General features: G+C 44.8%; 1 protein-coding gene across 2 annotated transcripts in view; it reads left to right on the top strand.

Moving 5' to 3' along the window:
* Nucleotides 1-14,882, top strand: part of LOC149450471 (uncharacterized) — a 55,412-nt gene that overhangs the window by 10,564 nt on the left and 29,966 nt on the right. For both annotated transcript variants that reach the window (XM_089691924.1, XM_089691923.1), the window contains exons 3-4: nucleotides 5,637-5,840; nucleotides 10,618-10,839. In XM_089691924.1, coding sequence (XP_089548050.1) covers nucleotides 5,637-5,840; nucleotides 10,618-10,839 — 426 coding nt within the window. The remainder of the gene's footprint in view (nucleotides 1-5,636; nucleotides 5,841-10,617; nucleotides 10,840-14,882) is intronic.

Below are 14,882 nucleotides of genomic sequence, written 5' to 3'. Positions count from 1 at the left end.
TTGCATTTGCTGTTGTGGCCTGCCTCAACATCGACAGTTGTGTTCAAAATAATAGCAAAAAAATAGAAAAAAGAGAATAAAGCTCAAAATCCTTCTAATAGCTTTTATTTCCATCCACACAAATGCATTGGGAACACGACACATTATATTCCAAATCAAAACATGAAGAAAAATACATCAAATTTGTGTTGTTCCTCTAAAAAAAATTGAAGAAAAGTGAATATTAGACGGTTCAAAAAAATCGCAGTGTTTGTATTCTTCTTTACAAACTCAAACATTCACTATATAAACTGAAATATTTTGAAGATTTTGCTTTCCTTTGAATCACTTAATGAATATTTAGTTGTAGTCGCACTGTTTCTGAGAACTGCTGTACATCTGTGTTGCATGGAGTCACCCAACTTCTGGCCCCTGTGATCAGGTATTCCAGCCCAGGATGATTGGATGACATTCCATAGTTCTTCTCTATTTCTTGGTTTTGCCTCAGAAACGGCATTTTTGATGTCACCCCACAAGTTTTCTATTGGATTAAGATCTGGGGATTGGACTGGCCACTCCATAACGTCAATCTTGTTGGTCTGGAACCAAGATGTTGCACGTTTACCGGTGTGTTTGGGGTCGTTGTCTTGTTGGAACACCCATTTCAAGGGCATTTCCTCTTCAGCATAAGGCAGCATGACCTCTTCAAGTATTCTGATGTATTCAAACTGATCCATGATCCCTGGTATGCGATAAATAGGCCCAACACCGTAGTATGAGAAACATCCCCATATCATGATGCTTGCACCACCATGCTTCACTGTCTTCACAGTGTACTGTGGCTTGAATTCAGTGTTTGGGGGTCGTCTGACAAACTGTCTCCGCCCACTAGACCCAAAAAGAACAATCTTACTTTCATCAGTCCACAAAATGTTGCGCCATTTCTCTTTAGGCCAGTCAATGTGCTCTTTGGCAGATTGTAACCTCTTCAGCACACGTCTTTTTTTTCAACAGTGGGACTTTGCGGGGGCTTCTTGCAGATAGCTTGGCTTCACATAGGCGTCTTCTAATTGTAACAGTCCTCACGGGGAACGTCACAGCTTCTTTCATCTTCCTGGAGCTGATTGTTGGCTGAGTCCTTGCCATTTTGGCTATTCTATCCATTCGAATGCTAGTTTTTCACTTTCTTCCACGTCTTTCAGGTTTTGGTTGCCATTTTAAAGCATTTGCGATCATTTTAGCTGAGCAGCCAATCATTTTCTGCACTTCTTTATATGTTTTCCCCTCTCCAATCAACTTTTTAATCAAGGTACGCTGTTCTTCTGAACAATGTCTGGAACGACCCATTTTCCTCAGAATTTCAGAGAGAAATGCACTGTAACCAGCATGTACAACATTTGCTGCCTTCCTTCCTTAAATAAGGGCAATAATTGCCACCTGTTTTTCAAAGAGTGAATGACCTCACTAATAGAACTCCACACTGCTATTATTTTGAACATGCCCCTTTCAATGAGTGATTCAATTACACAGAATCAGCAGCATGCATGTCATGACTGTTGGGTCTGTTGGATTTCTATTACTCTACTACACCTGCTAGTAAATTATTTGCCATGTAAAATATCATTTCTACCAAAAACAGTGATTGATCCGGTTAGTGATGTCTGACTGCTATTATTTTGGACACAACTGTATTAGGCTCCGCGTTAACTTGCATCACAAAAAAGAGGTCTGCTGTAAGTGGTGCAGGGCTGCAGACATGAAGAACAAGGATGCGTGTCTTTCTCAGGACATCTTTAACCCCTACGCTGCCAGATCCATACTTTGTGTAGACCTGACAGCAGGGGGTTTTACACACAGGCAGGCAGACTCCTGCTTGTCAAGATGGAAACATTCGGGCGGCTGCCCTGATGCTCAATTGCTTCCACACACCTCTGGTCATGGGGTGCCCCCATTATGCATCCCGGGCTCTGCTTGCCCATCTGTGAGCCTGGCTGCTGCCAGGTAGAGGGAGCAGAGTGGACACAAATCCACTCTCCTCCCATTCTTGCTGACCTGGAAGCGACATGTAAAATGTAATTTCCAGGTTCCCGGCCAGTATGGCTGGGAAAGAATCTAATGCAGGCCATAGATTGTTTATCAGCCGATCTTTCGTCTGAAAGAATCAGCCGATTTTTTTTTTTTTTTCATCCGAAAGAATAATCGGCCGATTTTCACTGTTAGTGGGGCAATGGCACTGGCCAATTTTCGCGGTTCCTCCTCATTTTGTTTATCGGTCGTGCTGGAAAATTTGTAAAAAACGGCCATTTTCCGCAACCGTTGGTGGCAACATTGGTTTACAGAACGAACAATGTTTTGTTTTTCGGACGAAAAATCGGCCGATAAATGAACAGTCTATGGCCTGCATAATGCAGTGTGATCTGTGTTGCATTACTTTCAGTGAATCACAGAGAAGACATTCTGGGGTTTATTTATTAAAGCTGGAGAGTCCAAAATCAGACTCCCTTCTGCATAGAAACCAATCAGCTTCTAACCTCAGCTTGTTCAGTGAAGCTTTGGCAATGAAACCTGGAAGCTGATTGGTTTCTATGCAGAAGTGAGTCTGATTTTGGACTCTCCAGCTTTAGTAAATAAACCCCCATGGGTCTTTTAGACCCTGGATGTCTCATTAACCACTTTACAACTGTGCTACAGCCGAAAGAATGCTATAGCACGGTTTTCCAGTTCTGGGAGGGTGTCATATGATGTCCTATGGACACAGCTGATCACATGATGAGGTAAAAGGCCAATCGCAGCAGCAACACAGTTGCCAGTTATTGGCTGCACTTTCCTCATGCTGTCACAGCGCGAGGAATGTACTGCCAATAACCGACAAATGTCACAAAGGACATCTGCACTGATAATCAGTGCCACCCACCAGTGCCCAGCCGTTGCGCCAGTCAGTGCCCATCATTGCTGCATATGAGTGCAGCATCATCAGTGCCTCCTCATCAATACCCATCAGTGCTGCCTATCAGTGTAGCCTCATCAATGCGCTTCAGTGAAGGAGAAAATGTACCTGTTTTAGAAAATTTTATAATAGAAACAAAGAAAAAAAGTTGTTGGGTTTTTTTGTTGTTTTTTTTTTATAGTGCACAAAATTAAAACCCCAGTGGCAATTAAATACCACCTGGAGAAACCTCTATTTGTGTGAAAAAAATGATACAAATTTCATATGGATACAGTGTTGCATGACCGTGCAATTGTCCTTCAAAGTGCAACAGCGCTGAAAGCTGAAAATTGGCCTGGGCAGTTAGAGGGTAAAAGTGCCTGGTAGGCAAGTGGTTAAAGAGGTTATCAATCGCAGTTAAAAGAAAAAAAAAATGTGCTAGTATGAAAGACTTACCTTAGAATGAAGCCCTCCAGCGGCACGCTGTCACCACTGCAGAGGCTTCCATCTTCACCCGGTCTTCCTCCCGGGTTTGCAAGCTCAGGCTGTCTGACTGGCCAAGCTGTGAGTCCCGAGCCATGGCACAGTGCTCTGAAAGAACAGCACGGGTATACCATTCCTCCAGAGGGCACCGGCTCTCAAAAACAGCGAATATCTCCTAAATGGTGAATGTTTAGGAAATATTTACCTACAAGTAAGCTTTATTATGAGCTTACCTGTAGGTAAAAGTATAATAAAAGAGTTTACAGTGCCCATTGTATCCTCCGGACACAGTAGAACACTGATCGCTGTACGGCACCTCTGTGTGAGGTCCCAATCATGTGATCACTGATTGGCCAATCAGTGATCACATGCAGAGTAGTAAGCAAGATGTCACTTCTGACATCATTGCTTACTACGTGTGAAATCTGTGAATGATCACAGAGGTCACATGGTACAAGGCTATTCACAACAGCCTTGTAACGTGTGACCAATCACAGCTCACACAGTAGTTCTTAATGGCTGCAAGAATTCAGCCAGAGAGAAGGAGAAATGATTGCTTTTATAGCCTTTATGGGTGGAAAAGCAATCAGTGTAAAAAAAAAAAAAAAAAAAAAAATCTAAATAAACCCCTACAATTAGTACAGCGTCACTGTACTGCTAGGGTGACTGTATGTTAAAAAAACAAAACAAATAAAATAAATGTGAAAAAAAATTGAAAAATTATATTTTTTGGTTATAAACTAATTTGGGGATATTTTATTTATTTTTTGCTAAAAGGATAACTGAATAAATTTTGGCCAAAGCTATTTTGACCCTATTTCTCCTGCCAATCACAGCTGTGTATTTCATTCTGCACTCCGGTGACCCATTTTTGTCTAACAGTGGGCTAAAGCCCGCTGTGGACTGACATCACAGAGCCAGTCCAGACCCTTGAGTGATTGCTGACTTTAAAGTCGGCATCCACCTAGATCCCTGGACCAGCAGTTGGCTCAGCCTCTCAGTGCTCTGCTGATTTATCTTCCCCGCCCCACTCCAGTGAGTACTGGAGGACTAGAGCAGAGAGCCGGCGATTGTCAGTAAGAACCAAGGGACCAGCGATCTTTGATCGATCGTTTTTTCCTCTTGGAAGTGGCAAGGGACAGCTTCAGCCATCTAGGTGAGTATGTATGTTTAGAATGCCAAATGTGAGCACAGTTCGGAAAACTCAACATCTTCATGGATCTGCCTAACTGAGCGCTCTATTTACATGAACATTCCATAGACGATGTCCTGGCAAGCCATGTTATGCATGTTAAATTTCTAAACCTTTTATAGTAAGCAACATTTATGAACATGTATAGCCTATATGAAGCATGTTCTGATGTCAAATAGACATGCAGCTTTTGAGCATGCAGATATTGCAATTCTATAGCGGCTCTAGGTTTCCTTTTTATCCCTTTAATATATTGTTTGTCTACATAAGATCTTCCCTGAGGCCCTGAAGGTTTGTTGGCGCTGTAAGGAGGAGGACGGCTCACTTTTACGTATTTTTTGGTCTTGTAGGAAATTGGCTGTCTTTTGGGCACAGGTGAGGGCTCTGATTTGGCACGTGATTGGGTTTGACCTGGGGGATGACCCCGTTGGTTATCTGTTGCTCCACTCTGATCTTTCTAGGAAATATTTCCAGCGCTCCTTGTTGGTACACTTGCTCAATGTTGCTCGAGCCTGTATTCTGGCTCTCTTGAAACAGGAGGCTCCCCCTTCTATTTCTATGTGGTTATCCAGAGTAGAGGACATTCACTCAATGGAAAGTATCATGGCGGCGGTCCAGGGTGAGGAGGCCCATTCATAGGTCTCTCTTTACTTGCTCAAGTGATTATACTGCCTTGCTGCGATAAGTGGCTTGAAGTCCCTTCGTCCTTCTCCTTTTACACCTCTCCTCTTCCCCTTCTCCTCCCCTCAAACCCCCCCCCCCTTTTTTTTTTTCCCCCTTTCCCTTTCCTTACCCTTTTCCCTGTCTTGGACACCACTGCTATTTTGTTTGTCAATAGACTACTCTGTTTGTACTACCTTTCGGACCAGTGTGCAATACTTTGCTGTTTTTGCAACTGATAATTTGAATCTCTATGTTATTGGACCACACCTGATTCATTGTCTTTTCTGCTGACATTCACCTGTGTCTTATTTTTGTATACGTTTTGTACTAAAAGAAAAAGCTGTTTAAATTAAGAATGTTCAAATAAAAAAAATATTGTGTGTTTTTATACAGAGTTGGGCAATGAAGTGATTTGTAATGGCCAAGGAAATGACCTACGATTAGACTTGAATCCTCGCGATATACGGACGCGGCAGTCTGCCCATCTTATTGAGAAGAAAATTGGTGCAACAGATTCTTTCACTGTAAAAGGTCAATACTTGGACACGGGTATCAACCCAACATGTGAATTCTGGTTGGAGAAAGAGACTGCTCAAGGTGGGTAGTACTGTACATATGTAATGTTTAGGTTGATCTGCCCACTTTTTGTGTCCATTGTATAATGTGGAGCTCCACCCAAACGGGGAAGTTCCGCTTTAAGGACTGCGCCCCCACTCCCCATTAAGGATTGGCACCTTTGGGGGGCGGGGGGAGCAGGTACCCGAATTTGAGAAGTACCCGCTCCCACTTCCGGTTTGATCGCCTAGGCGATCGGAAACGGAAGGTGTCCTCCCTCCCTGTAGTCTTTTGGGACACGTGACAGGTCCCAGAAGACTACAGGACCATTCATGAAGCGCAGCGCTACCCGCACATGCGCAGTGGGGACCCGGCTGTGAAGCTGCAAGCTATCACAGCCGGGTGCCCACACTGAAGATGCCGGCCTCCTGGAATACAGGACAGCAGGTGAAACGAGCTGCGGGGGACACACCGCGGGACCGAGGGACAGGTAAGTGGCTGTTTTTTAAAGGTCAGCAGCTGAAGTTTTTGTAGCTGCTGACTTTTATTTTTTGACAGGGTGAGTGGAACTCCGCTTTAAGAACAAACCTAGTGTGTGTGTGTGTGTCCCATGAGGCATTGCTCCTCACACATACACAAGTTGTCTGGCACTTACTGACATGTATGGATGGTGTATTGAGCTGTATGTGTTCTGCACTGTGTATACTGACATGTATGGACTGTGTATTGAGCTGTATGTGTGCTGCACTGTGTATACTGACATGTACGGACTGTGAACTGAGCTGTGTGTGTGCTGCACTGTGTATACTGACATGTACGGACTGTGTACTGAGCTTCTTGTATGCTGCACTGCGTATACTGACATGTGTGGACCGTGTACTGAGCTGTATGTGTGCTGCACTGTGTATACTGACATGTATGGACTGTGTACTGAGCTGCTTGTATGCTGCACTGCGTATACTGTCATGTTTGGACTGTGTACTGAGCTGTATGTGTGCTGCACTGTGTATACTGACATGTATGGACTGTGTACTGAGGTGCTTGTATGCTGCACTGCGTATACTGACATGTATGGACTGTGTACTGAGCTGCTTGTATGCTGCACTGCGTATACTGACATGTATGGACTGTGTACTGAGCTGTATGTGTGCTGCACTGCGTATACTGACATGTATGGACTGTGTACTGAGCTGTGTGTGTGCTGCATTGCGTATACTGACATGTATGGACTGTGTACTGAGCTGTGTGTGTGCTGCACTGCGTATACTGACATGTATGGACTGTGTACTGAGCTGTGTGTCTGCTGCACTGCGTATACTGACATGTATGGACTGTGTACTGAGCTGTATGTGTGCTGCACTGTGTATACTGACATGTATGGACTGTGTACTGAGGTGCTTGTATGCTGCACTGCGTATACTGACATGTATGGACTGTGTACTGAGCTGCTTGTATGCTGCACTGCGTATACTGACATGTATGGACTGTGTACTGAGCTGTATGTGTGCTGCACTGCGTATACTGACATGTATGGACTGTGTACTGAGCTGTGTGTCTGCTGCACTGCGTATACTGACATGTATGGACTGTGTACTGAGCTGTGTGTGTGCTGCACTGCGTATACTGACATGTATGGACTGTGTACTGAGCTGTGTGTGTGCTGCACTGTGTTTACTGACATAGTTCAGACAGCTCAGTACACTGTCCATACATGTCAGGATACGCAGTGCAGCACACACACAGCTCAGTACACAGTCCGTACATGTATGTAGGCCAACTAATCCGTTCTGAAAAATGGGTGACAACTATTTTCATATTTGATTATATCGATTTAGTTGTTTCAGTCCAAAACCCAACAAACTCTCATAGAGCCTTCAGAGGAATGCTTCTTGTAAAATACAACGGAAAGGAATCCTAATATCAGATCCCTATAAAGTCGAAAAAGAACATAGCCCCAAGAAGAGTGAGATGGTCAAATGCCCCCAACACGGGAGCCCATGCCCCTCCTTCACATACTACCTCCTAGCCTGACATGTAGCTTTCACTTATTTCCACAAGAAGCTGCACTCCAGAGTAAGAAATCTGTATTCAAACAGACCTGTGTAGTCTATTATACAAAGATGGCGTCATGGCCAGGGCACCATCTGCTTTATGGGGATCTGATATTGGGATTCCTTTACCTGTTGCTGCACATACATGGTGACAGAGACGCATTTATGACACGAGACATTCATAGGGGGTTATTTACTTAAAATGCATGGTGCAAAATCTGGTGCATCTCTGCAGAAAAACCAATCAGCTTTCAGGTTTTATTGGCAAAATTTAATTGATCAAGCCGAAGTTGGTGTAAGTGTAGCATCCAAACAGTTTAAAGCGAAGCTCCACCCAAAAGGGAAAGTTCCACTTTAAAGACTGCTCCCCCACTCCCCATTAAGGATTGGCACCTTAGGGGGGAGCAGGTACCGGAATTTGACAGGTACCCGCTCCCACTTCCGCTCCGATCGCCTAGGCCGGGTGTCGGCAACCCGCGGCTCTTTCACCTTGGCTGCGTCTCCGGAGCACACTGCCCACCAGGTGACAGGCAATAGGGCAGCAATGGGCAAACTACGGCCCGGCGGACCTTTTAATCCGGCCCGCGGAGCTAGGCTCCCGCTAGGCTCCTCTCACAGTCCGCCCTGAAGACCAGTGTAGCATGAAAATCTGTCTCCTATGAGGATCTGTCCCCCTCGACGTATCTGCGCATGTGCCGGAGATAGCCGATCGGCTGCTAATGCCTGAAACTGGCACATGCGCAGATACGTCGAGGGGGACAGATCCTCATAGGAGACAGATTTTCATGCTACACCGGAACGGCGCGGGAACACGGCGAGAGGAACGCGCGGAGCAAAGGTAAGTGAATTGACACAGGGGGGACTTGGGGACTTAATATGGGGGATGAATTAATATGGGGGATGAATTAATAGGGGGGATGAATTACTATAGGGGGATGAATTACTATGGGGGATGAATTACTATATGGGGGATGAATTACTATATGGGGGATGAATTACTATGGGGGATGAATTACTATATGGGGGATGAATTACTATATGGGGGATGAATTACTATATGGGGGATGAATTACTATGGGGGGGATGAATTACTATGGGGGGGATGAATTACTATGGGGGGGATGAATTACTATATGGGATGAATTACTATATGGGGGATGAATTACTATGGGGGATGAATTACTATATGGGGGATGAATTACTATATGGGGGATTAATTACTATGGGGGATGAATTACTATGGGGGATGAATTACTATATGGGGGATGAATTACTATGGGGGATGAATTACTATGGGGGATGAATTACTATGGGGGATGAATTACTATATGGGGGATGAATTACTATATGGGGGATGAATTACTATATGGGGGATGAATTACTATATGGGGGATTAATTACTATATGGGGGATGAATTACTATATGGGGGATGAATTACTATATGGGGGATGAATTACTATATGGGGGATGAATTACTATGGGGGATGAATTACTATGGGGGATGAATTACTATAGGGGGGATGAATTACTATGGGGGATGAATTACTATATGGGGGATGAATTACTATATGGGGGATGTATTTTCAGTTTTAAAAATGTGGCTCTCAAAATAAATTTCAGTCGTGGTTTTGGCGAGATTTGGCTCAGTTGAAAAAAAGGTTGCCCACCACTGGCCTAGGCGATCAGAAGTGGAAGGCGTCCTCCCTCCCCCCCTGTAGTCCTTTTGAGACACATGACTGACAGGTCCCAGAAGACTACAGGACCATTCAGGAAGCGCAGTGCTACTCGCGCATTCGCAGTGGGTACCCGGCTGTGAAGCCGCAAGCTGTCACAGCCGGGTGCCCACACTAGAGAAGACGGCCGGTACACACCGAGGAGGACACACTGAGGGACAGGTAAGTGGCTGTTTTTTAAAAGTCAGCGGCTACAGTTTTTGTAGCCGCTGATTTTTATTTTTTGACCGTGTGAGTGGAACTCCGCTTTAAGTAAATCTCCCCCATAGTCTCCTTTGTTCTCAAAAAACTCCTGTCAACATTAAAAAAACAAATCACATTGGTTCTGCTTTAATGCTGCATGATTTATTTTTATTTATTTCAGGTACTTCTATAGCGCCTTCAATGTGCGCAGCGCTGTACATTCCCATCAGTCCCTAACCCTCAAGGGGTGTACACCGCGATCCGGTGCCCACTGTGTCTTCCGGACTCAGTGAAACACCGATCGCTGTACGGCACCTCTGTGTGAGGTCCCGATCATGTGATCACTGATTGGCCAATCAGTGATCACATGCAGAGTAGTAAGCAAGATGTCACTTCTGACATTTATTTATTTCAGGTACTTATATAGCGCTGTCAATTTACGCAGCACTTTACATATATATTGTACATTCACATCAGTCCCTAACCCTCAAGGGGTGTACAATCTAAGGTCCCTAACTCACATTCATACATACACATACTAGGGACAATTTAGACAGGAGCCAATTAACCTACCAGCATGTCTTTGGACTGTGGGAGGAAACTCACACAGGCACAGGGGGAACATGCAAACTCCAGGCCGGTGGTGCCGGGGTTGGGATACGAACCAGGGACCCTAGTACTGCCAGGCGGAGGTGCTAACCATTTAGCCACTGTGCTGCCCATACACTATTCAGCTGATTCTCTAATTAATCTTCAAGTGATGTTTATAGATAGTGACCCTTTGTACAAGGTATTTATTCTGTTTTTGGTAAATTTGTATTTTTTTTTCTTTTTAATTATCTTCCTATCAGAGAATGAAAACAATCCAGCAGAAGATGCAGATTGGCTTTTCACCCAGTGCAGTGTCTCTGGAACTCAGAAATTTGTGGTCACCTGGAACAAGGAAGGACAACCTGTGAGTCAGGAAGACAAAGTGAACACCACTGGAAACATAACCACGGTGACAAGCACACTGATTCACACCAAGTCTTCATTACCTGCTGGGCACAGAATAATTTGCACCATAACACCCAGTAGGTATACTGGGGCTGACACTCCAGTTTGGTTGTCCCAGTCAATTATACACACAAGAAAGTAAAGAAAAAAAAAAAATGTAGTTGCAGCTTTTTTAGTGCACTTGCTGAGTTTGTGCCAAGTGGGAGGGTCTGCCTGATGTAATCACATGGTGTGACCCAAAATGTGTCGAACTTTGGCCAGTGACTTGCTAAAGGCCAAATATTTAACTGCATAACCTTTAAGAACATTTCGGGGGATATCTGCATTTTCACCTCCAAGGTGGAGGTTGGTACGGAAAATAACACCCACCAGTACAGTTTACTGCCAAGTATGTAAGGCACCTTCAAACTACTGCATGTAATAGAGTATCTCCACTAGTTATACATAGACTCCACCCTGAACCATGGGCGGGAAAACTATTTATGAAAATGCTCAGATCTGAGTGATAAGCCATTTCTTACAAATTGCAGATCTCCTATCCAGCTTAAAGTATGTGTACTCTGACTTCTTACTCTGGTTTCTTGCTTTAATTCATATTTCTTTTTATTTTTTTTTTATAGATGGCTTTGACTACAAGCCCTTGCTTTGAAGCCAGGAATAGCTTTGTAGTAGCCACTTAAGCCAGCTATGCATAGGTCAAATCTTGGCCAGCACCGCAAGGACTGACCAAGATTCCATGTATGGGCAGGCAGACTGTACTGAAGTCGATCAACTTCAGTACAACCAGCCTGTTGGATTTTTGGCACGTAATTGCTGTCTGCAGCTATAGCCACTAGCAGTAATCCTTGTGATCTGCCGGCCAGGAAGGCTACATGCAGCCCCCCCCCTCATCCCAACTGACTTTGTTGATGGGGGGGAATCAAGTAAATCTTTCTTTTCCCTTTTTTTCTTCTTTTCCCTTTTTTTCTTCTTTTCCCTTTTTCCCTTTTTTTCTTCTTTTCCCTTTTTCCCTTTTTCTTTTCTTTTCCCTTTTTCTTTTCTTTTCTTTTCCCTTTTTCCCTTTTTTCTTTCTTTTTCCCTTTTTTCTTTTTTTCCCTTTCCCCTTTTTTTTTCTTTCTTTTTACCTTTTCCCTTTTTTTCCCTTTTTTCTTTTTTCTTTTCCCGCAACGTCTGGCTACAGTTCATTGTGCCTTTTTGTCAGTAATAACCCTGTAGTTTTCTTCATACTTTTAGGGGTGTAAAAAGGCTTTCTGTTAGGGGTGCACCGAAATGAAAATTCCGGTGGCGAAACTGAAACCGAAAATTCGGTATGCACTTTGCCAAAAACTGAAATTGACACTGGCAATGGGCTGGTGTAGTGATCTGTCATCGGCCGTGTCCCGTGGACACAGCTAGTGACAGATCGCGCTAGAGGGTTTCTGTTTGGCAGTCGTACAATAGGCCGGGTGGGAAGAAGTTAGGGTGTCAGATGTGCAGGCTGCGCATGGGATGGGTGTCATGACCCCCTGACACCCATTTTATGTGTAGCCTGCGGCCCATGACAGCCATTTTATGCGTAGCCTGCGGCCCATGACAGCCATTTTATGCGTAGCCTGCGGCCCATGACAGCCATTTTATGCGTAGCCTGCGGCCCATGACAGCCATTTTATGCGTAGCCTGCGGCCCATGACAGCCATTTTATGCGTAGCCTGCGGCCCATGACAGCCATTTTATGCGTAGCCTGCGGCCCATGACAGCCATTTTATGCGTAGCCTGCAGCCCATGACAGCCATTTTATATGTAGCCTGCGGCCCCTGACAGCCATTTTATATGTAGCCTGCGGCCCCTGACAGCCATTTTATATGTAGCCTGCGGCCCCTGACAGCCATTTTATATGTAGCCTGCGGCCCCTGACAGCCATTTTATGCGTAGCCTGCGGCCCCTGACAGCCATTTTATGCGTAGCCTGCGGCCTCTGATAGCCATTTTATGCGTAGCCTGCGGCCCCTGACAGCCATTTTATGCGTAGCCTGCGGCCCCTGACAGCCATTTTATGCGTAGCCTGCGGCCCCTGACAGCCATTTTATGCGTAGCCTGCGGCCCCTGATAGCCATTTTATGCGTAGGCTGCGGCCCCTGATAGCCATTTTATGCGTAGGCTGCGGCCCCTGATAGCCATTTTATGCGTAGGCTGCGGCCCCTGATAGCCATTTTATGCGTAGGCTGCGGCCCCTGATAGCCATTTTATGTGTAGCCTGCGGCCCCTGATAGCCATTTTATATGTAGCCTGCGGCCCCCTGACAGCCATTTTATGCGTAGCCTGCGGCCCCCTGACAGCCATTTTATGCGTAGCCTGCGGCCCCCTGACAGCCGTTTTATGCGTAGCCTGCGGCCCCCTGACAGCCATTTTATGCGTAGCCTGCGGCCCCCTGACAGCCATTTTATGCGTAGCCTGCGGCCCCCTGACAGCCATTTTATGCGTAGCCTGCGGCCCCCTGACACCCATTTTATGCGTAGCCTGCGGCCCCTGACACCCATTTTATGCGTAGCCTACTCCCCTCATCGTCTAGCAAACTTAAAAGCAGCCCAGCTTGGTCCATCAAGCAGCTCGACCACTAACACTAACATGCGGCAAGGCATCACTGCGCAGCCGTGCCTCCCTCCTGTAAGAGGAGGGGATCAGCGCAACCCACATCTCTCCCCGGTCAGAACAAAGCAGGGCGGAACCAAGATGCAGCGGCACTCTCTTAATCTCCTCTCCTCTACAGCACTGGCCAAAGGACATTTTCGGCACCTGTATCAGTTAATTTTTTTTATGTCGGCAAAGTGCCGATAGGGCTTATTTCATCCAAAACAATTCGGCAACCAAAATTTCGGTCCATCCCTACTTTCTGTAATACAGTGGGGCTTAAAAGTTTGGGCACCCCAGCTAAAAATTTGTATTAATGTGCATAAAGAAGCCAAGGAAAGATGGAAAAATCTCCAAAAGGCATCAAATTACAGATTAGACATTCTTATAATATGTCAACAAAAGTTAGATTTTATTTCCATCATTTACAGTTTCAAAATAACAGAAAACAAAAAAATGGCGTCTGCAAAAGTTTGGGCCCCCTGCAGAGTTAATATCTTGTACTGCCCCCTTTGGCAAGTATCACAGCTTGTAAACGCTTTTTGTAGCCAGCCAAGAGTCTTTCAATTCTTGTTTGAGGTATCTTTGCCCATTCTTCCTTACAAAAGTCTTCCAGTTCTTTGAGATTTCTGAGCTGTCTGTCACGCACTGCTCTTTTAAGGTCTATCCATAGATTTTCAATTATGTTGAGGTCAGGAGATTGTGAAGGCCATGGCAAAACCTTCAGTTTACGCTTCTTGATGTAATCCCCCGTGGATTTTGAGGTGTGTTTAGGATCATTATCCATTTGTAAAAGCCATCCTCTCTTTAACTTCAGCTTTTTCACAGATGGCATCAAGTTACCATCCAAAATTTGCTGAAATTTTATTGAATCCATTTTTCCTTCTACTTGTGAGATGTTCCCTGTGCCACTGGCTGCAACACAACCCCAAAGCATGATTGATCCAACCCCATGCTTCACAGTTGGACAGAGGTTCTTTTCATTAAATTCTGTGCCCCTTCTTCTCCAAACGTACCTTTGCTCATTCCGGCCAAAAAGTTCAATTTTAACCTCATCGGTCCACAGAACTTGTTTCCAAAATGCATCAGGCTTGTCTATATGTTCATTTGCAAAGTTCAAACGATGATTTTTGTGGTGAGGACGTAGAAGAGGTTTTCTTCTGATGACTCTTCCATGAAGACCATATTTGTACAAGTATCTCTTTATAGTGGAATAGTGTACCACAACTCCAGTGTCTGCCAGATCTTTCTGGAGGGATCGTGCAGTCAAACGTGGGTTTTGAATAGTTTTTCTCACAATCCTGCGAGCTGTTCTGTCTGATATTTTTCTTGGTCTTCCAGATCTTGCTTTAACTTCCACTGTTCCTGATGACTGCCATTTCTTAATTACATTCCGAATAGAGGATATTGACATCTGAAAACTCTTTGCTATCTTCTTATAGCCTTCTCCAGCTTTGTGAGCGTCAACTATTTTCAGTTTCAGTTTTCTAGAGAACTGCTTAGAAGAACCCATG

This window comes from Staurois parvus, unplaced genomic scaffold (assembly GCF_062004578.1).
Source record: "Staurois parvus isolate SC_StPar_1 unplaced genomic scaffold, SC_StPar_1.0 ptg000574l, whole genome shotgun sequence".
Taxonomy (NCBI): domain Eukaryota; kingdom Metazoa; phylum Chordata; class Amphibia; order Anura; family Ranidae; genus Staurois; species Staurois parvus.
The sequence above is the reverse complement of the archived record's forward strand: the minus strand, read 5'-3'. Positions and strand labels throughout refer to the sequence as shown.